At 43.2% G+C, this 21,585-nt stretch overlaps 1 protein-coding gene across 3 annotated transcripts in view; it reads left to right on the top strand.

Annotated features, from left to right (window-relative positions):
- EFHC2 (EF-hand domain containing 2) overlaps positions 1-21,585 on the top strand; it is a 238,237-nt gene that overhangs the window by 205,013 nt on the left and 11,639 nt on the right. For 2 of the 3 annotated variants that reach the window (XM_060407404.1, XM_027963069.3), the window contains one exon: positions 7,937-8,042. In XM_060407404.1, the coding sequence (XP_060263387.1) occupies positions 7,937-8,042 (106 nt within the window). Of the gene's footprint in view, positions 1-7,936; positions 9,780-21,585 lie in introns of those variants that run through there. The other variant, XM_060407403.1, reaches the window with a different exon arrangement.

The following is a 21,585-nucleotide window of genomic DNA, read 5'->3' as shown; positions in this document are numbered from 1 at the left end:
GCTCCCTTTCAGCCCTGGCCATGCCGCCAGCCCTCTCCCCTAAGTTATGAGATGGTCTTTGTGGCAGAGGGACACCCACGTTACTCTGGCACAGAATACAGCTGCTGCTGCACCTATTACCTCCACAGATGGGGGAAATAAAGCATATCAGTATTATTCCCCATGGCAAGGAGATGGATGGCTGCTGTGGTTTGCAAGCCATTCATCATTTTTGGGAGGTGGGAACAAGAGCACCCGTCAAATGACACATTAGACTCACTTCTGAGAACTCCCACCTAGCAAGGCATCAGGAAGCCTACTTGGAGGTCATTATGATCGAGAGGGGAACCAGAGAAACGGCTTTCCCCTCCCTCTTCTTCCACAAACATGTCCTTTAGTTTGTGTAGGGAAGGGAAATGGTGGCTTGCCTAAGTATCAAAGGGAAAGAAGAATTTATGGAGGCTTTAGGAAAACACTTCAGCACTGTGAGCTAGGACTTTAAAGTAAGCAGGCTGACTTTTTAACAAGCTTAGGCACACTTAAAAGCCAGAATTAGCGTTGCCCTTTAGGGCAGTAACCCTGGAAGGCTGTGCACTCATTCCAACAATGTCGCCATACAAAGTTCTTCTTTGGAATTGCCTTCACAGTCTTTTCAAAGGAATTTCCTCCAGAGTGGCAAATCTTCATCCTTTGACTGTGAATCAGAGTCTTAGCAAGAGTCAAATGTTGTTTGGCAAGGAGAGAAGTAGTGGATTCAGGTGGAGAAAGAGGATGCTCACATTTTTTTAACAGAAGCACAGCGTGACCCTGAAGTAAGAGAGATCTGTCTTCTATATGACTCATAGGCTTTCCCAAAATATTTTGAAAGGATGGATAGGATTTGGTGAATGATGACCTGCAGTGGTCAGGAGACAGGGAGGACTGCTGGGGAGATAATATTCAGGGGAAATTGACCTACTTGTCCTTACTCCCTAAGAGTTAAGCCTGTGTCCAACTCTAAACTGCTCCTCCTTGTCTCCTTCTGCTCCAACCTGGAGTGCTCCTTTGTATCCTATTCTTGTCTCTCTGACAACCTCATCTGACAGTAGCATATAGTAGATATAGGGTATAGTAGCAAATGGAGGTGTGAAAAATCTCACGCTGTCAGTGGTGCAGGCAAGGAAGCTCTGTGCTGAGTTTTGGAGCTGGGAGAAAGACTAGGAGATGATTCCCTTATCAGTGTGCCCCAAATGAGGGTGCTCCTGCCTTTCCAAGTCTGATGCATGAATTGACCACCTGGGAAAGCACTCTATACTGTCTCTCATCTGCTTTTCACACTTCTTATATTTTCATTTATGCCTAACGGATACATGCTTATAGTAAAGAAAATAAATCATTCTAAAAAAACTTACTCTGACAAGAGCAGTTTCCAGCCACATCTCTCCCCACCTCCCAGACCCATTCTCAAGAAACAGCCTTTCAGTCTTTCTAGTTGTTTCTACAGAACTTAAAATAGCATGTACATTCTGCTATTTCTGGATTTCTCATTTTTAGATACTAGTACTAATTTCCTGTTATGATGCTTGAGAATTTAGTATAATATTGATTCCCATTACTGGTGTTCTTTCTAGATGCTCTTAGAATCATGTCTTTATTCCTGATGTTCTGGAAATTCACGATGGGGCCTTGTTGGGTGTGGGGGGGGTGCACACGCCTATATATAGATTGTGCTTAACAGTTTATGGGCCCTTCCAGTCTGGAGACTGTCCTTTGGCTCAGAGAAATTTTCCATTAATTTTTAAATTATTTCCTCCCATCCTTTTTTGTTTTTGTCTTGTGAGAACTCCTATCTTTAAGATTTTGGCTCTCTTGAATCTGGATTAAGTTTTTCTTTGTCATTAGGATGTCCTTACCAAGGGGTTTCCTCAACTTTACATTCCACCCTTTCTAATGCATCTTTTTACTACTATCATATTTTTTATTCCAAGAGCACACTTTTGGTTCCTTTTTTGTAGTCTTCTGTTCTTTCTTCATGGGTGTAACATATCTTCTTATGTCACATCTTTCCCTCTGCTACCTGAATTTTCTTTGTCCCCTGATAGCTTTTTTTCCCTGTTGCTGCTTTGACTTCTGTCCTTAATGTTGGAAGCTTTGGGGAGTGGGTCTTCTTGATTAGTGGGTTTTACTGTATGAGTCATCTCCTAGCCTGCATTTTCATTAAGGAATCCTCAGAAACCACAATCTGGAGATCTCTCAGGGCGACTCAGAGCATCAAGAGAAGAATCCTATCTTCTCCCGCAGGGTTAGGAGGGAAGTGGGTTAAGGAAAAGGAGGAGAAATTAAGCACAGCCACTGATGTTCTGAAAACAGGAAAGGGGAAGGAAGGGGTCTGAGAGACCCAAGTTCAGTGGGTAATGTTCTTCTTAACCCTCCATTGTGCTTCATCTACCCAAGACTAGAGCTTCTTTAGTTGAATTTCTCTGGAAAACAAGCCCCAATCCCTTACAGTGAAGAGTCCAGTGTACAAGGACAGATTCTTGAGGGTCCAGCTGCTCTTGCTGTTTTCAGGCTTTCAAACAGTCCTTGTTTTTAGTACCCCACCTTATCCCTGGGGCTTCCCTCATAGCTCAATCAGTAAAGAGTCTGCCTGCAATGCAGGAGACCTAGGTTTGATTCCTGGGTCAGGAAGATCTCCTGGAGAAGGAAATGGCAACCCACTCCAATATACTTGCCTGAAGAATCCCATGGACGGAGGAGCCTGGCACGCTACATTCCATGGGGTCACAAGAGTCAGGCACAACTTAGTGACTAAACCACCACCACCTTATCCCTGGGCTTCCCTGGTGGCTCAGTCAGTGAAGAATCTACCTGCAATGCAAGAGACCTGGGTTTGATCCCTGGGTCGGGAAGATCCCCTGGAGGAGGGCACGGCAACCCACTCCAGTATTCTTGCCTGGAGAATCCCCATGGATAGAGGAGCCTGGCAGGCTGCAGTCCACGGGGTTGCAAGGAATTGGACACGACTGAGCAACTAAGCACAGCACCTTATCCCTGCCTTTATTGGCACCTGGAGTCTACAATTGCTGAGCCTCTCAGCAGTTTTGTAGGCCGCATTGCCTAATCTCTTAAGTGCCCTCCCTGTCTCTGCCACAGACATTTGGAGTTCAGCTTCCTTTCCTCCACTGTGCCAAGTCAGTTATCCCAGTCTGATTTCCATCTTGCAAAAAAGTTTGAAATTTCTTATTCACTGTTGCCTTTTTCCCGCCAGCTATCTTTATCATTGCAGGAAACTACCTGCTTTTATTTCTCTATTGTCATTGGGTGAGATTTTGGTGGAAAAAGGAGATAAGTACTTGTGAGTGACCCATTGTGATTTACTGCCATCCTACCCACTTCCCAAGAGGAAAGGGTTCTCCTAGGAAGCACTGCATAGTTTTATCCTTTTTCATTGAAAGATTCTTTGTTCTTTTTCTGTCTTGCTTCTTTTGGGGGGATTCCCACCTCCAGTGAAATCCTCACAGACAAAACTGAAAAGAGAAACTTGGAGTATTTTAACACATTGTGCTTAGTCGCTCAGTTGTGTCTGACTATAGCCCACCAGGCTCCTCTGTCCATGAGGATTCTCCGGGCAAGAATACCGAAGTAGGTTGCCATGCCCTCCTCCAGGGGACCTTCCCAACCCAGAGATCGAATCCAGGTCTCCCACATTGCAGGTGGATTCTTTCCCATCTGGGCTGCCAGGGAAGCCCAAGAATACTAGAGTGGGTAGCCTATCCCTTCTCCAGGGGATCTTCCTGACCCAGGAATCGAACTGGGGTCTCCTGCATTGCAGGCAGATTCTTTACCAGCTGAGCTGTTTTATCACATTGAAGTGAAGTGAAGGGAAATTCACTCAGTCGTGTCCGACTTTGCGACCCCACAGACTATATAGTCCACGGAATTCTCTAGGCCAGAATACTGGATTGGGTCGCCATTCCCTTCTCCAGGGGATCCTTCCCAACCCAGGGATGGAACCCAGGTCTCTCACATTGCAGGCAGATTCTTTATCAACTGAGCTGTTTTATCACATTGAAGTGAAGTGAAGGAAAACTCACTCAGTCATGTCTGACTCTTTGTGACCCCATGGACTATATAGTCCACGGAATTCTCCAGGCCAGAATACTGGATTGGGTCACCGTTCCCTTCTCCAGGGGATCCTTCCCAACCCAGGGATGGAACCCAGGTCTCTCGCATTGCAGGTGGATTCTTTACCAGCTGAGCCACCAGGGAAGCCCAAGAATACTGGAGTGGATAGCCTATCCCCTCTCCAGTGGATCTTTCTGACTGAGAAATCAAACTGGTACTTCCTGCACTGCAGGCAGATTCTTTACCAACTGAGCCATCAGGGAAGCCCATTTTATCACGTTAGCTCAGCTCTTTCCTGAGGCCTGGCTTTGGACTTTGGAAAGATTAAATCTTTCAAACATTTTTCCTCAAAAAGGTTTTAGACATCATTATTAAGCTGTGTATGTATTCTTTGATTAATACCGTTTGATCCTTCCTGAATATTATTTGAGTCAAGAATAACTTCCCAAATATCTTTTGAGATGGGTGAATGGTTAGATTGTGTTGAGTCAGACATTATCATGAGTTGGGCAGGGAAAAGTGCTAGGGGCCCAGGGTTGACAAGTGATCACAGGCAAATATCAGACAGATTGGTAAGGAAGTCTGATAATAGGACTTCAGTGGTGACTTCCAGAAGTTTTCCTGTACCATCCAGTGCCATCATGTGGAGCAAATATAGACTGACTTAGGCATGGGGACTCGGTTAAATAAGTGGAAGCAGGAAGGCCTTTCTAAGGAAGTAACATCTGAATGGAGACTTTCCAGACAAAGGGCCCAGAACATGCAAATGCCTTGCATTGCTGGGAACAGTCTTGGTATGATCAGAGAGCATGAAGAAAGCAAGTGTACCTGGAAGATGGTGAAGAGGGAGAGAGATTTCAGAGGAGATCAGAGAAGTCAGCGGGGGACCAGATTATATGTGGTTTTATAAACCCTGGTAAGGAGTTCAGCTTGTGTTCTAAGTGGATTGGAAAGTCACTGTAGAGTTGTCAGCGAGGAAGTAACTAATCCAATCTGTGTTTTAGAAAGACCATTCTGGTGGAGGATGTAAGAGTAGAAGCAGCAAGACCATGATACAAATGCTATTCCTGTAACCCAGGTCAGAGATGATGGTGGCTTACTAGAATAGAAAAGATGTAGAAAAATAGACTTGTGACATGCTTAGGTGTTAGAGCCTACAGAACTGGTTAGTGGACTGTATATGAGAGGTGAAGTCAGACCTGATTCTAAATCTGTTTCATAGTCTTTTGACTGGTTTCCTAATCACTGGGATATTATACTTCTGAAACCTCTAGGACTCAATACATGCCTCCTGTCATGATGTGATGGGAATTTAGCAACAATTAGATTCTGTATTGTAGGAACAGACAGAGAAACTTCTTTCATTGGTGATCTCATTCAGTGTTCCAGGCTGGTGGCTTTAAATACAATCTGTAGGCTAATGACTGCCGCATTTTGATCTCTAACTCAAACCTATTCCCTGAACTTCAGACTCATATACCCAACTGCTCACTTCCCATCAAAATGTAACACATCCAAAACCAAACTCCAGTTGCTCAAGCAAAACCCTGGAAGTTGTCCTGAATCCATTCCTATTCATTCTCCCCCTCACCTCCCCTATACACTATAAAATCTGTCAGGAATCCTACACTCAAAATATATTCAGGCTTTAGCGTTCCTCACTGCTCTCCACTGTCATCAAGGCTGCCATTACCTCTTGCCCAGATAACTGCAGAAGACTGCTAAGCACCCTTGCCACTGTGGCCTTGCCCCTACATTGTACCTGCAATATATCAACTAGTGTGATCTTCAGAAAATATAACAGATCTCATAACTGTTCTGCACAATGTACTCCAGTGGCTCTTAGCTGTCCTTAGTATGAAAGTCAAAGGCACTCCATGATCTCATTCTCTGATCTCAGCTCCTACTCAGAGTATTAGGGAATGCTTTTCTTCGAGGTACCATGCTAAAGGAAAGCTTCTTACAAAACATCTTTCATTGATTGAGTTTTAGTTCATCTCCCCCAAAACAAGCAAATAAAAGACATAATGGTCCTGCATTTTGGCTACAAACTATTCCATAAACAGATCATGTCCTTTCAAGGCGTTCAAATGACGAGTGAGCCAGAATTCACAGGATAAACAGTGGTAGGGGGCAGCATGTTGGAGCTGTCTCCCAGAATCCTTTGCCAAAGAAAATGTACACAAAAAAATGACTGAATTCCCTTTCCCCTCTTCTGATCTCTCTGTTTATTTTACTTTGTTTAGGTTGATGAGTCTATGTAACTTCATCATGTAACATTTCATTTATTACTGCTAATTTTTGTTAGTTTATGAATGTGACCTATTCTTTTCTTAATGCTTAGAAAAAAAGCCTTTTGACTGATTATGAGTTATTTTTTTCCTGCTTCTGTTATCACTGAGTTTTCTTATAGTTAATTATCCTCTGTTCATCCCTGCAATAGTAACTTGCACACCTCACTTGCTGGTTGGGAGCAGAGGGGAGGGGAAGCATGTTGAGTTAGAGGTGCTGAGAGAAGGGCAGGAACCTGGAGCAGGGTGCTTGGAACAATGCCTTAGTGACTACCTTTGGTTTTTTTTCTTCCAAAAATCATGTTACATAACCAGTATGTATTTAGCCTTAGAAATTGGCAGAACATGGTCAAATTCAGAATAGGTAACATTGAGGTATTACAATAAGAAGAACTTTGTGTTGGGGACATTGTAGCAATTGCCTTGAAAATTTGAGGTCTTAATGGCCAAAACTCTATTATGGTTAAGAATAAACTTATGACAATGTCTATAATTAGGAAATAGTAGACAACTAGATTAGTTATTTTTGACCCATAACTTTATGATGCAGGTTAATCATTTGTGTTTTTTTTAATTTTCAAAATGAAAATGGACATAAGTTTTCCTGATTATAAATTTAAAAGAATTCAAATAATACAGAAAGTTTAAAGATAAAGCAACAATTATAATCTCTCTGCCAAAGATAGCTATTCTTAATACTTCTGTGTATTGTTACTGGACTTTTTAAATGCTGTTTTGTACAAATATAAACCTAAAGTGAGATCATAACTCTGCATTCTATTTTATAACCTCCTTTCCACTCAACAATATATTTTTAAAATATTTCCATGATAACATATATGGAACTGTTGTTATTGTTAACTCATGTCCGACTCTTTGCAACCCAATGGACTGCAGCACGGCAAGCTTTCCTGTCCTTCACCATCTCCCAGAGTTTGCTCAAACTTATGTCCATGGAATCAGTGATGCCATCCAACCATCTCATCCTCTGTTGCCCCCTTCTTCTCCTGCCTTCAATCTTTCCCAACTTCAGAGTCTTTTCCAGTGAGTCAGCCCTTCCCATCAGGTGGCCAAATATTGGAGTTTCTGCATCAGTCCTTCCAGTGAATATTCAGGGTTGATTTCCTTTAGGATTGACTGGTTTGAGCTCCTTTCAGTCCAAGGGACTCTCAAGAGTCTTCTCCAACACCACGATTTGAAAGCATCAGTTCTTCAGTGCTCAGCCTTCCTTGTGGTCCAACTCTCACATCCATACATGACTACTGGAAAAACTATAGCTTTGACTTGATGGACCTTTGTCAGCAAAGAATGTCTCTGCTTTTTAATATGCTATCTAGGTTGGTCATAGGTCCTGGGGATACTTGGGTGAGTTAGATGTGTGAGGTCTCTGCTCTCAAAGAGTTTACAGCCTGGAGCGTTAAAAACAAAATATAAAGTAATAAGAAATAAGAAAAATATCAGTATTGAAGCACTTCTAATATTATGTTTTCATGGTAGATTTAAGCTGACATTTTGGTCCTGAATTGTACAGATTGACTCAAATCATACAATTATATTTTTAGGTTTGAAGACAGTGAAAAACAAATAAATTACGAGTCATTTTTCTGTGCCCTGAACTGGAGAGTGAACCCAGTGCCTGAATTGGAAGTGGTATCGTACATTAAAGAGGTAAAATTAACAATAATACCTGTTTTAAAAACAAGCCATAGCTACCTCCCTTGCATTTTAAACATCTTTTATCTTGAAATTATTTTTCAATGTAGAATATTAACATCAGTGCTTTTGGAAAGAGCACTGTGTATTTCTGAGTATTTGTGTTAAAGGCTAATTCACTTTCCATGCTGAGCGAACATCTGCTGTTATAAAAGCGTGATTTTTCTTATGCAGCTGAATGTTTTTTAACCTAAGTTGTACCCAATTATTTGGAAAATAGGATTATAGGTTACAGTTATAAATAGATATAAACACTGTTATCAGGGGATTCTGGTAATATCATCATAAGCCACAAGAGCAAACCTCAGTGGTGCATATGTCAAGAAGACCCAGTGTGTCTGAGGCGGTGCACACAGGTTTGCCTTGGGTGAAGCAGTATTGTGTGGAGATGCATATTTCTTAGTGGGGCCAAATTCGAAATAGAAATTCAGTAGAAAAATGCTTGGTTAGGGAAAACAAAGTTCTTGTGATCAGATGATGCTCTCAACATTGTGGAATTGTCTGAATTCTCTAAGCTCTCTGGACCAATTGTCTTTAAGGAGTGGATGGGTGGGTGGCGGTTTGTTTATGTTTTAACATGCTCCAGAAATTGATTTTCTTGGGAAAGTCCCTTGATAAAGCAAATGTCATGTGGTCAATACTCTCAGAAAGGAGGCATTTATTCCTCCCGGTCTCTGCTGACCAGCTCATTCTGGCCTGAACTGGTCTAGTGCCCTTGGGGAGTTCCCTCAGGCATGCAGCTCCTCTGGAGTGTCAGGCAGCCTTAGAACCTCCAGATGATGGGGAAACACTGGTGGCCTTTGGAGTTAAACAGAGCTGGGCTTGAATTCTGGCCCTGCTGCTTGCTTAGCTCAGTGACTTTGGGGATAATTACTTAACTCATTAATTTATGAATTTAATTCTCAGACAAGTCACATTTAAGTATCCACTGTCAGCAGTTTTGGTGCTGTGTCCTGGGGTCTAGAGACAGTCATTTTTGCTACCTTGAGGAGGGTCAGGGGGACAAGAAGTCTTAGAGGAGGTGACACTGGAAATTTTGATGATGAATAGTAGGAGTTAGATAGGAAGAGTGGCATGGTATGCCCAGTGGCCTTCCCAACAGAGGCTCCAGGGCAAGGGGCAGCATGTCTCTTGGTCAGAACCAGGAAGAATCGGTGCAGCTGGGATGAAGGCACAAAGGAGGAGAAGAGGAAAGGGATGAGGCTGGAGATAACCTCATGGGTGAGGTTTGCATATCATCCTGCAAAGTCTGCAGACCATGAGCAAATATTCAGGAAGAGAGTGACATGATTAGGTATGCCCTTTAAAGGGCCCTTGCTCTGGCTGGGTGGTGAGTAGATTGGAGAGAAGACAAGGAGACAAGTAGACGCCTTAAGAGGCTCTTTGATGATCCATTGTCACCATAGCAACAGCACACACTTAAACCATTTACTGTGTGTCAAGCTCTCTTCTAAGACCTCAAAATCTATTTGCTCATTTAATCCTCAGAGCAACTTTCTGAGGGTAGATACTTTTATCATTCCCATTTTAGAGATGAGGAAGTTAGAAGAACAGCCAATGTCTGGGAGAGTGAGGATTTTAACTCAGATCTGTTTTACCACAAAGAGTGAAAAAGGAAAAAATCATTTAAATATAATTATTATTGAAGATACTGGATTTAATTCACTAAAGTTCAAGATACTGTCACAAAAACAAGTTAATGCTGTCATTTGGTAACCTTTATTTTTTTTTTTAATTTAATTTAATTTTATTTTATTTTTAGTTTTTTATTTTTTAAATTTTAAAATCTTTAATTCTTACATGCATTCCCAAACATGAACCCCCTCCCACCTCCCTCCCCATAACATCTTTCTGGGTCATCCCCATGCACCAGCCCCAAGCATGCTGCATCCTGCGTCAGACATAGACTGGCGATTCAATTCACATGATAGTATACATGTTAGAATGTCATTCTCCCAAATCATCCCACCCTCTCCCTCTCCCTCTGAGTCCAAAGGTCCGTTATACACATCTGTGTCTCTTTCCCTGTCTTGTATACAGGGTCGTCATTGACATCTTCCTAATCATTTGGTAACCTTTAAAGTGTTAACTGCTCATTTGTGTCCGATTCTTTGCAACCTCATGGACTAGAGTCTGCCAGGCTCCTCTTTCCATGGAATTTTCCAGACAAGCAAACTGGAGTGGGTTGCCATTTCCTCCTTCAGGGGATCTTCCTGACCCAGGGATTGAACCCGCATCTCCTGCATTACAAGCAGATTCTTTATCATCTGAGTTACCAGAGAAGTCTCTCTTAATTTCTTAGCCACACAAATATGTAATTTTTACATGTAAAAGGAACAATGATGGATAGAGTTTATGTTCTACCTTTTCATTTAATGTTACAGTATTCTGTGTTGGATAGCATCCATTTGTCCCATTGGGACTTTGCTCCAGCCCCGTCTACCCTGCTCTGAGTCCTAGGCAGCTGATCTTTGTGAGCTTCATCAGTGGGTCCCCTAGCCCTCTGGCCTCCAGTTGGGGGAGCCATTGGGATGCACCAGCAGGAGAGTGGAGGGTGGGAAGAGAAAAAAGTCATCTCCTTCCCTGACTGCCTCCTCCTCCAAGGTCCACAGCACCTGTCTGGAGTTTCTCTCCATGTAGCTGCAACCACCCTCACATGCCCCTTGAGCCTCAAGTGCTGGTAATGGCTCCTTGAGGGTCTGGAGGATCCCTTGTTGGTTTCCCTGAACATTTCCCACAACTTTGTAAATAGTCATTTTATTAAGCTTTTCTCAGTTTGCACAGCCCACATATATCCTCTATTTCTTTTGTGAGCCTGAGTGATACACATACTTATTTTTGCTAGTTAGCAACTACCTTTGTTGTTTTTCTCCTCACTTTCTCCTTCTCTCCTTTTCTATTCTACCCAATCCATCACCCAAATGTTTACCTATGCTTTGGGGTTTCATCATTTTAATGCACAGAAATATAATTGTACCACATGCATTTTATCTGTTGTGTATTTTTCTTAATTGTACACCATGGGACATTTCTCTAGTTTAATATGTGTAGACTTCCCTGGTGGCTCAGACGGTAAAGCATCTGCCTACAATGTGGGAGACCCGGGTTCAGTCCCTGGGTTGGGAAGATCCCCTGGAGAAGGAAATGGCCACCCACTCCAGTACTCTTGCTTGGAAAATCCAATGGATGGAGGAGCTTGGTAGGCTACCGTCCACAGAGTCACAAAGAGTCGGACACGACCGAGCAACTTCACTCACTTCACTAAGCCATTCTTTAGTACTGTAGTATGAGTATGGAATAATTTATTCATCCATTTCTCTATCACTAGGCATTCATGTTATTTTTACATTTTTGCCTCTGAAAATATGTGGTATCTTATTGCTTTAGTTTTCATTTTTCCGATGACTATTGAGTTTGAATGAAATTTAATTCCCTTTTGGTACTACAACCTACAGTAAGAAAGACATTTTTCCGTAGTAACCCAGCATGCACATATACAATAGAACAAACGTTTCATGAAACAATATTATTCTAAGTACATGCAATGATGTATGATCCTTTTCCTTCCTCCCTATTTCCTTTCTTTCTCCCCACCTTCTTTCTTTCTTTTGAATATAGTCCATTACCCATTAAATTGATCTAAGGACCTGCAAAAGGATCACCACCTACATTGGAAGGAGAGTCAGTGTGCAAAAGCCAAAAATCTACTTTCCCTTTAGCCACCCCTCCCCCCACTTCATCTTTTACCTACTCTGTCTGCAGGGATAGTTATTGAGCAATGGGCCTCAGGTTCTTTAGAGAGAGCGTGTAAAACGGAAGGTCTGGAATCATAGGAAGCTGAACTCAAATCCTTAGCTCTATGATTGACTAACTGGGTCACTTCATGTAAGTGAGTCAACCTTTCAAGTTTCCTCATCTCAAAAATGGAGGTAAGAGTAGTGCTTATGTCAGTAGACATGAGACAGTTATCACAATACCTACCCCACAGTAACAGCTTACATGGTGGCCGTTACTATTGTTTGTAAAATGGCAATGTCTTAAGTCCTGAAGTCAGGAGGCTGGGCCCTGAGCTGTCAAGTTTGAAAGCTAAGATCAGTGATTCTATCCTTAAAGGTAAGAGTTAGAACAGCTACAGAACAGGCATGTAGCATCACAAAGGGCCTGTGCTTCAGCAGTAAGTAGACTCTTCCAGTTGTTAACTCATTTATGGTGAGAAGAACTTTACTCTTAGGATCTCTTACCATCCCAGAGGACCAAGCCTGGAAACAGTTTAGTCTTCAGGAGACATTTGGAAGGGGCCGTTCTTTTTCAGCCACTTTAGAAATAAAAGGAAGAACATAGATATAAAATGGCACCTGACCAATTTAACCTTTAGTGAGAATTTAACTAAACTGCAGAGTCTGAAGCACTCTGGTACTCCTAAGCTTGTTATCATTTCATTAAAGAGGATATTAGATAGCCTGGGAATGTTACCAGTGAGTCTGTAATCTATATGAAAAGATGTGCTGTGAATGGGTTGACCATAATATTGCATAGTTCAGACAACAGAATGAGCCATGAAAAGTGTAGTATCAAAAAAATAAAAAGAAAAAAAGAAAAGTGTAGTATCTCCTGACCCATACAAGTGTACATAAATGTTAATATCTAATAATGCCCTGAGACACAATGGGTCAGAGCTGTGTCACAGGTTGGCTTCTCCAGGAAGCAGATGGAGTTTTATGTGCAGGATGTTTATTTGGAAATGTCCTTGGTATCAATACCTATGGGAGGGAGAGGGGGACATTGGAGTGCACAGAGGGAGAATTGAGCTTTGATGCGGATCCAAAGGCAGCCTTTTCTGGTCCACAGGGAACTCTGGAGCTAGAATGGCTTCTCAGAGCCATCCTGAGTTAGTTAGGGCAAAATGACCTGGACTTTATCCCTGTGCATTGGTTTAGAAAGGGTAAGTGAAGTTCAGTCACTCAGTCGTGTCCGACTCTTTGCAACTCCATGGACTGCAGCACACCAGGCTTCCCTGTCCATCACCAACTCCCAGAGCTTGCTCAAACTCATGTCCATCAAGTCGGTGATGCCATCCAACCATCTCATCCTCTGTTATCCCCTTCTCCTCCTGCCTTCAATCTTTCCTAGCATCAGGGTCTTTTCCAGTGAGTCAGAAATGAGTTAGAAATTAGTTAGAAAGGGTAGCGTGGCTCTTTGCAGTCAAGACAGCTCTGTAGCTGAAGCAACCCCTGAAGGGTCTTCTAGAGGCTGGACCACCAAGTCCTTACTCAAGAGCATTCTAGATGGGTCATGTCTTGGCAGCCAACCACTCTTGATTGTTCTTAGTATGAACTGGGGGCCTGGCCTGTGGCACAGCCTTCTCCATGCACCTGCTCTTCTGTTACTCTCTGAGCTTTCACCCGTGGCAGGGAACTGACATGCTAGAAGATGCCATGGTTATGGAAGAGGAAGTGGTTATGCTCGAGTATTTGGACCAGATGCGTAGGTCTGTGGGGCCCACTCAGGCAAAGAAAGCCTCTCACTTAGAGCTTTGGGGATTGCCAATACTTAGAGAGTCTGCTGTAGCCAAAACACTGAATGTAGGACTTTAGGACAGGATCCACCAGGTTGTGAAAGTGACGCAGCCTTGATTGTGACATGACAGATTAAAAGTTCTGTTGAGAACAAGGAATGGCAGGCTGAGCTCCTGTGTGGAAGTGTGGCCCTGGTGGAGGCCAGCAGTGGGGCAGCTGCATGCTCTCCCCAGTGTATGAGCTGGACAAGTCAGCTCTGGCTGAAGTTCTAGAGGTATCATGAACACCTCTCTAGAAGTTACTGGCACCAGCTACCACTTGGAACCTGGGTGGGTAACTATACTCTTGGGCTGATCATTGTCCACTTAACAGGGTGTCTTCCCTGAAATGGGGATCTTACTGAGAAATGAAAAGAGACTGCGAAGCTGATGAAAGCTAGGCAGGTCCCAGTACTAGAGTCAGCACCAGTTCTGTTTGCATCAGCATGAACGGATAGGGTGGATGGTAGGGGTGGGGATTTGGGACACCTTCCCAAGCTTGATTAACTGCAGTGAATGGGAGCAGTGAGGGACCAAAACAAGAGGAACAGGACCATGAGCTTTAGCCAACCAAAAGCTGAGTAGGGGAGTGGTCTGCTACACAAGGCTAGGGATTGGAAGGGCAGCATATCAGGGAGCTCTAGCAGAGAGGCTCCCCAGAACAGGGGGCACAGTGCTGGGGAATCCTGGGATTAGGACTATTGAGCAACCAGAGGGGGCCCGTCAGCAGGTTTGAACTAAAACCTTCAGCCCTGGCCAGGGGAAAGAGCAGGCTGAGTCCCTATACCACTGAGGTTCTAGCTCGAGACTCACAGCTCTCATAGAAGAATCAGGGTATGGATTTAATACAGGGGTTATTGACAGAGGAGTGTGTAGGGTCAAGGGAACCAATTCGGGCAGTGAAGTGCTCAGGGCCTAGCTGGAGTGGGAAGCCTTTACCCTCCCTAGGTCTGGAGAAGCAGGGAGGGACTGGTCTTATTGGAGCCCAGTAGAAGTGCTAGAGCAGTGGCAGCAGGTAGGGAGAGAAGAAATAGAATCCATACCCCTATCTCTCGCTGCTTCCCATTGGCTGGACCCACCCGGAAGGCAGAGAATGAGAAAGCTCAAGAAGTGGTGCAATCTGCAGAGGTCAGCCTCCCAGGGCAGAGAGCTTGGTGTGAAGGGCAGAAAATGGGTCTTGGGGGACAAATGGAGAAAGAGCCAGCACAGTCTGTTACCAGAGTAAAGACTTGTGCTCTAGTGAGCAACCGTCACAGCCAATGTTTAAGGCCAAGTCCAGAAGAACAGCTCCTGAAGCCTGGTCTACTGGATGTCAGGACTGATCCCTCTGACTCGAGTAAGACTCACCTATGTGTGATCCTCACATAGCATCAGCTGAAAGAACTGGGGACCAACAACAAAAAAGCAGAATTTTCAGAGAGCACCGTGGTAGTAGCTAGCCCAGCTTTGATTTGGTGAGAACTTTCCCTTTGTGGATGGGTGGAAACTTATTGTCACCCACCAGGGCTGCTGAGTGTGGCCTGTAGTCTGGATTCTCAGGAGCTGCCTTAGCCAGGCCTCTGCCTGGCTCCCACCTCAGCCATTGGAATAATTTAATTCTCACTCCATTGTGTGACTATCTATGGTCTCAGCATGTTGCCTGGAGCTGTCACAGCCTAGAGACCCCAATTCCATTCTATTGTGCTTGCTCACAGACGGTAACTGTAAAACTGGCAAAAGCGGTCCCACTGTTTAGAGCCTGCCTGGTTAATCTCAGAAGTCACATTTTAAAAAATTATGCTAAATCGGATCTCATATAAACTTTATAACTCACACTGTGTGACTGGCATCTTATCTTTGGACACTTCTGAGAAAAATTGGATGTGGCTTCTTTTTATGAGCACTGGCACTGCAGAAACATTAGCAATTGGCTCTGAAGTTTTCTCTTGCCACGACAGGATGATATATAGCCTTGATATTGTAGAATAGGGAACGGTAGGGTACACCTTGGTATCTGTCTTTGGACACCCCACCTTTTGAAGATCTTTTGATATTTAGAGGGTGGAATACCCTGTGGCATTTTATTTTCCCAACCGTATTGTGGCAATAAGTATCATTACCAATTTATAGATAGGAAGCTAAGACTCAAAGGCATTCCTAAAGGTCTAGATTATATAGTCAAGGGCTAGTGCCACCTCTTTAAGCAAAGTTATGTCTAATATTTCAGGTTGAATTTAACAGTTGAAATAAAAGATTATTAACCTTTCTCATTGATCTTCCCTGGTGGTGCAAATGGTAAAGAATCTGCCTGCAATGCAGGAGACCCAGGTTCAATCCTTGGGACGGGAAGATCCCCTGGAGAAGGGAACAGATACCCACTCCAGTATTCTTGCTCAGAGAATCCCCATGGACAGAAGAGAAGAGCTTGGTGGGTACAGTCCATGGGGTCACAAAGAGTCAGACATGATTGAGCAGCTAACACTTTCAGTCATTCTCATTAGATTTAAAAAATAACTGGTAAACACATACTGATTACATAACACAAAGCAATGACCTAGTAGGGAACAATACTGCCAGAATCCACTGTCATTTAAAAGGTTTGGTGATGTCTACTTCAATTGTATAAATAAGCTTATCACTAAAACTAAAAAAAAAATCATGTCTCCTTGAAAACTTTACTTGTCCTGTAATGCAATTTCAAGGAAAGGTTTTCTTGTTTAAAAGTAACAACTTTTAGCCTCACTCACACAATTGAAAACTACTGGAGCTTGGTGTAGGGCAAAGAAATGCAGTTGTGAAATATTGGCAGTATAGTAAAGACAGAAATGGATAGAAACATAAACAAGTCTCCTGGTTTTATATATGAGATTTCCCTTATGTCATCAGAATGTTCTTGATTATCTTAGCAAGTATTTGCAAAATTTCTTCCTCAAATTAATTTCAATTTAATTTACTGAAATTTAATTGTTTTTATGATTTCTATCAACTTAATTTGATTATTTCTGAGGTCATGTCAACCTAGTAGAAGAAAGAAAATCCAAGAAAGGAGCAATTTCAGTTCCATACAGCACTGAATTTTTCTACAAATTCATAGATAAATAGCATCCTTTTTTTTTTTTTATTGAGCGAAGAGGGAGTAATAGAGTGAAATCACTAACATGACTCTAGCAGCCTTACATTTGGGAGGAATAAAAATAACCTTGTTTCAGTGAAGCGTGGAATTTAATTGGCTCCTGATCTTTTTCCCGCATGCATCTGGTGGCCAGTACTACAGTAGAAAATTTTAAGCTAGAAGGAGACATAATCCAATTAAATTTCCTTTTAAAAATGTCAAAGCAAATAAATCCAGGGCCTATGAGCTCACACACAGCTTTGCTGTTCTCACTGGGCAGCTGCTGTTTACTGGGTTTCTATCCAGTGCCATCTTTTCTTCCCATTTCAAGAATATGTGGTTTTACAGATTGGCAGCTACGTTTTTTTTTTTTTTTTCACCATTGATGAACAAGTAATTTATTGCCAACTTCTCTGACATCTTAAGTAGCTCCAGTGACAGCCAGATTGAAAGATGTCATGGGGCCCTCTTGCAGACAATGATTTCCAGCCATTTTAGAGTCATGATTTTGTATTACTGTTGAATTTCACTCTGCATCTCATAGTTCTTCCTTCTTCCAGAAAATGCTATGTGGCACATATTGTTTACACTCCAGATTACACTGAATTTTGCTTTGAGATTTAGGTACTGTCTCTAGAGTTATCTGGCAGTCACATTGGAGACTCTGGATCCATCCACAGTTTGTCAAGAAGTTGCTTTGTTCCAAGCTGTACCAGGACTTTCATAGACATTCTATTAATTTTGATAAATGCAAAATTGCATACTGTCTTTGTTTGACTTCCTCTGGAAGCTGACTCAGATACAACAGATTTGCATGTAAATAGTTTTTTGGACAAAGTGAAGGGAATGCTAGCAAGGGAGCAGGGAAGTGAGAAATGGAAGAGCAAAAATATAAGGCATATTATCAAACCAGTAAAAATGGGAATGACTAGGACTTAATGTCTATGGGAAACACAGGGATCCAGTAACCTGATATGTACATCAGAGTTATCCCCTCCATCAACTCCTGTCAGTCATCGTTTGACAGCTGCTGCTGAAGTGGGGGGAAATAATGAATTCCCAGGCACTTGTGGCACATCACGTGTGCGTGCTAAGTCACTGCAATCTTGTCCAACTCTTTGTGACCCCATGGACTGTAGCCCGCCAGGCTCCTCTGTCCATGGGATTCTTTAGGCAAGAATACTGGGGTGGGTTGCTGTACCCTCCCTCCAGGGGATCTTCCCAACCTAGGGATCAAGACTGCATCTCTTATGTCTCCTGCGTTGACAAGAGGGTTCTTTACCACTAGCGCCACCTGGGAAGCCCCCGTGGCATGTCACAGGGACAGCCAAAGCAGGTCCCAGAGGCCAAAGGGGCGCTCTCGGGGAGAGGAAGGCAGGTGCTGATGGTTGGAGGTTAGGTTGGTGTGCACCAAAGTGGAAAGGGGGAGAGGAACAGGACAGGTAATGGCAGAACATCTGATACATACAGATATTTAAGATTCTGATCCTGCACCTTTAGGCAGGCTGTTTTACAGAAACACAAGCAGGCTTATCCTCATCCAGAATAGGAGGGATTGACTGCTGAGGATGAACTGTCTTGTTGTAAAATCACCATGCAGTTATTTCCATTTAAAACTTGTGTGGTGCTGGGAAACAATATAATCTGAAGTTTTCTTCGAATTTTGTAGCGTGGGATGAATAGAAGGTCAGTGAGGACAAAGAATATTTTTAACTCACTGCCCAGTCATAAATATTATGTAATGATTGGAACATTTGCAGATTTATTAGAACAATTAGGCAATGGTAGTGAGGGGATTTCTCACGTTACCAAGTGAAAGAAAATGAAGTCACTCAGTCATGTCTGACTCTTTACGACCCCATGGACTGTATAGCCTACCAGGCTCCTCCATCCATGGGATTTTCCAAGCAAGAGTACTGGAGTGGGTTACCATGTTACCAAAGACCTCTAAAAGAGATTGGCCACGTGATTCCTTTCAGTTCAGTTCAGCTGCTCAGTCATGTCCAACTCTTTGCGACACCATGGACTGCAGCACAGCAGGCTTCCCTGTCCATCACGAACTCCCAGAACTTACTCAAACTCATGTCCCTAGAGTCGGTGATGTCATCCAACCATCTCATCTTCTGTCATCCCCATATCCTCCTGCCTTCAATCTTTCCCAGCATCAGGATCTTTTCCAGTGAGTCAGTTCTTCGCATCAAGTGGCCAAAGTATTGGAGCTTTAGCTTGAGCATTAGTCCTTTTGGTGAATATTCAGGACTGATTTCCTTTACAACTGATTGGTTGGATCTCCTTGCTGTCCAAGGGATTCTCAAGAGTCTTCTCCAACACCACAGTTCAAAAGCATCAGTTCTTCAGTGCTCAGCTTTGTTTATAGTCAAGCTCTCACATCCATACTGACTACTGGAAAAACCATAGCTTTGACTAGACAGACTTTTGTTGGCAAAGTAATGTCTTTGCTTTTTAATATACTGTCTAGGTTGGTCATAGCTTTTCTTCCAAGGAGCAAACGTCTTTTAATTTCATGACTGTACTCACCATCTGCAGTGATTTTGGAGCCCCAAAAATAAAGTCTGCCAGTGTTTCCACTGTTTCCCCATCTATTTGCCATGAAGTGATGGGACCGAATGCCATGATCTTAGTTTTCTGAATGTTGAGTTTTAAGCCAACTTTTTCACTCCCCTCTTTCACTTTCATCAAGAGGCTCTTTAGTTCTTCTTAGCTTTCTGCCATAAGGATGGTGTCATCTGCATATTTGAGGTTATTGATATTTTTCCCGGCAATCTTGACTCCAGCTTGTGCTTCATTCACCCTGGCACTTCGAATGATGTACTCTGCATATGCAGGTCAAGAAGCAGTAGTTAGAACTGGACATGGAACAACAGACTGGTTCCAAATCAGGAAAGGAGTACGTCAAGGCTGTATATTGTCACCGTGCTTATTTAACTTATATGCAGAGTGATTCCTTTAGGTGGACCCAATTACAGACAAAATTATGAGGAAGACACCTTTGCCCTCTAATTTATTAATGCCCCATTACCCTGAGTTTCATAAATCTTATGTCCTGCTTCCTTCATCTTTTAGATCCCAACTTGATTCCTGTTAGTCCATTTAAACTAGTACTGTGAACATCTACCAGAAATTGAGGGTTAGTTGCAATTCTGGTACCAATTCCAATGTGTGTTTTCCCCCATAGCAAGCAGTTCTCAGCACCAGCTGAGTCTCCTACAGGTCAGCTGAATTCTAATATTGTCTACCTGGAGATAGTATCAGATCCCACAGGCTAAGGGCTCAGTCCTACAAGACTACCTCTCCTCCTTCAGATGTCATTCACAAGTCCAAGTTGTCACCTGTCCTTCTGACCAAAGGGCTGTGGATTGGAGGTTCCCATGTCCTCCTCCTTAAGTGAAGTCACTCAGTTGTGTCCGACTCTTTGCAATTCCATGGATGTAGCCTACCAGGCTTCTCCATCCATGGGATTTTCCAGGCAAGAATACTGGAGTGGGTTGCCATTTCTTTCTCCAGGGAATCTTCCCAACCCAGGGATCGAACCCAGGTCTCCCGCATTGTAGACAGATGCTTTACCATCTGAGCCATACTTGAGTCATTGTCCTCCTCCTTGGGTTTGAGTAACTTGCTTGAGCTGCTCACATAACTCAGAAAAAACAACTTACTTATTAGATAACCTCATGTATGGATGTGAGAGTTGGACTGTGAAGAAAGCTGAGTGCCGAAGAATTGATGCTTTGAACTGTGGTGTTGGAGAAGACTCTTGAGAGTCCCTTGGACTGCAAGGAGATCCAACCAGTCCATTCTGAAGGAGCTCAGCCCTGGGATTTCTTTGGAAGGAATGATGCTAACGCTGAAACTCCAATACTTTGACCACCTCATGTGAAGAGTTGACTCATTGGAAAAGACCCTGATACTGGGAGGGATTGGTTGCAGGAGGAGAAGGGGATGACAGAGGATTAGATGGCTGGATGGCATCACTGACTAAATGGACATGAGTTTGAGTAGACTCTGGGAGTTGGTGATGGACAGGGAGGCCTGGCATGCTGCAATCCATGAGGTTGCAAAGAGTCGGACACAACTGAGCAACTGAACTGAACCGAACTGAACTTAACCTGTTTATTATGAAAGGATATAAATCAGGAATGGCTTCCCAGGTAGCTCAATGGTAAAGAATATGCCTGAAATGCAGGAGACTCAGGTTCAATCCTTGGGTTGGGAAGATCCCCTGGAGAAGTAAATGGCAACCCACTCCAGTGTTCTTGCCTGGGAAATCCTGTGGACAGAAGAGCCTGGTGGGCTACAGTCCATAGGGTCTCAAACAGTTGGACACAACTGAAGCAACTGAACATCATAAGTCAGGAACAGGTAGATGGAGGAGAGAGGCGTGAAGCACAGTGTGGGGCAATGGCGCAGTTTCCATTTCCACTCTGGGCTGAACTACTCTCCCCACACCTCCACGTGTTCACCAACCTGGAAACTCTCCAAAACCTGTACCTTTGGGGTTTTATGGAGGTTTCATTAAAAAGGCATGATGGAGTAAATCATTCGCTGTTGGTGAATGAAGTCACTCTTCAGCCCCTTTCCCCCACCCTGGAGGTATGGGGTGGGGAGTGGAGGTGGGGCACTGAAAGTTCTAACCCTCCAATCATGTGGTTGGCTCCTTTGGCAACCAGCCTCCATCATTAAGGTGCTTTTCAAAAATGTCACATTAACAGAAGAAATGAGACCCTATCACTGTCATCACTTAGGACATTCCAAGAGTTTTAAGCTAGTGGATGTGATAGAATTGCAGTTGAGCTATTTCAAATCCTAAAAGATGATGCTGTGAAAGTGCTGCACTC

The sequence above is a fragment of the Ovis aries genome, chromosome X, assembly GCF_016772045.2.
Source record: "Ovis aries strain OAR_USU_Benz2616 breed Rambouillet chromosome X, ARS-UI_Ramb_v3.0, whole genome shotgun sequence".
NCBI classification, from domain to species: domain Eukaryota; kingdom Metazoa; phylum Chordata; class Mammalia; order Artiodactyla; family Bovidae; genus Ovis; species Ovis aries.
This window is presented reverse-complemented; position numbering and strand designations above follow the sequence as displayed.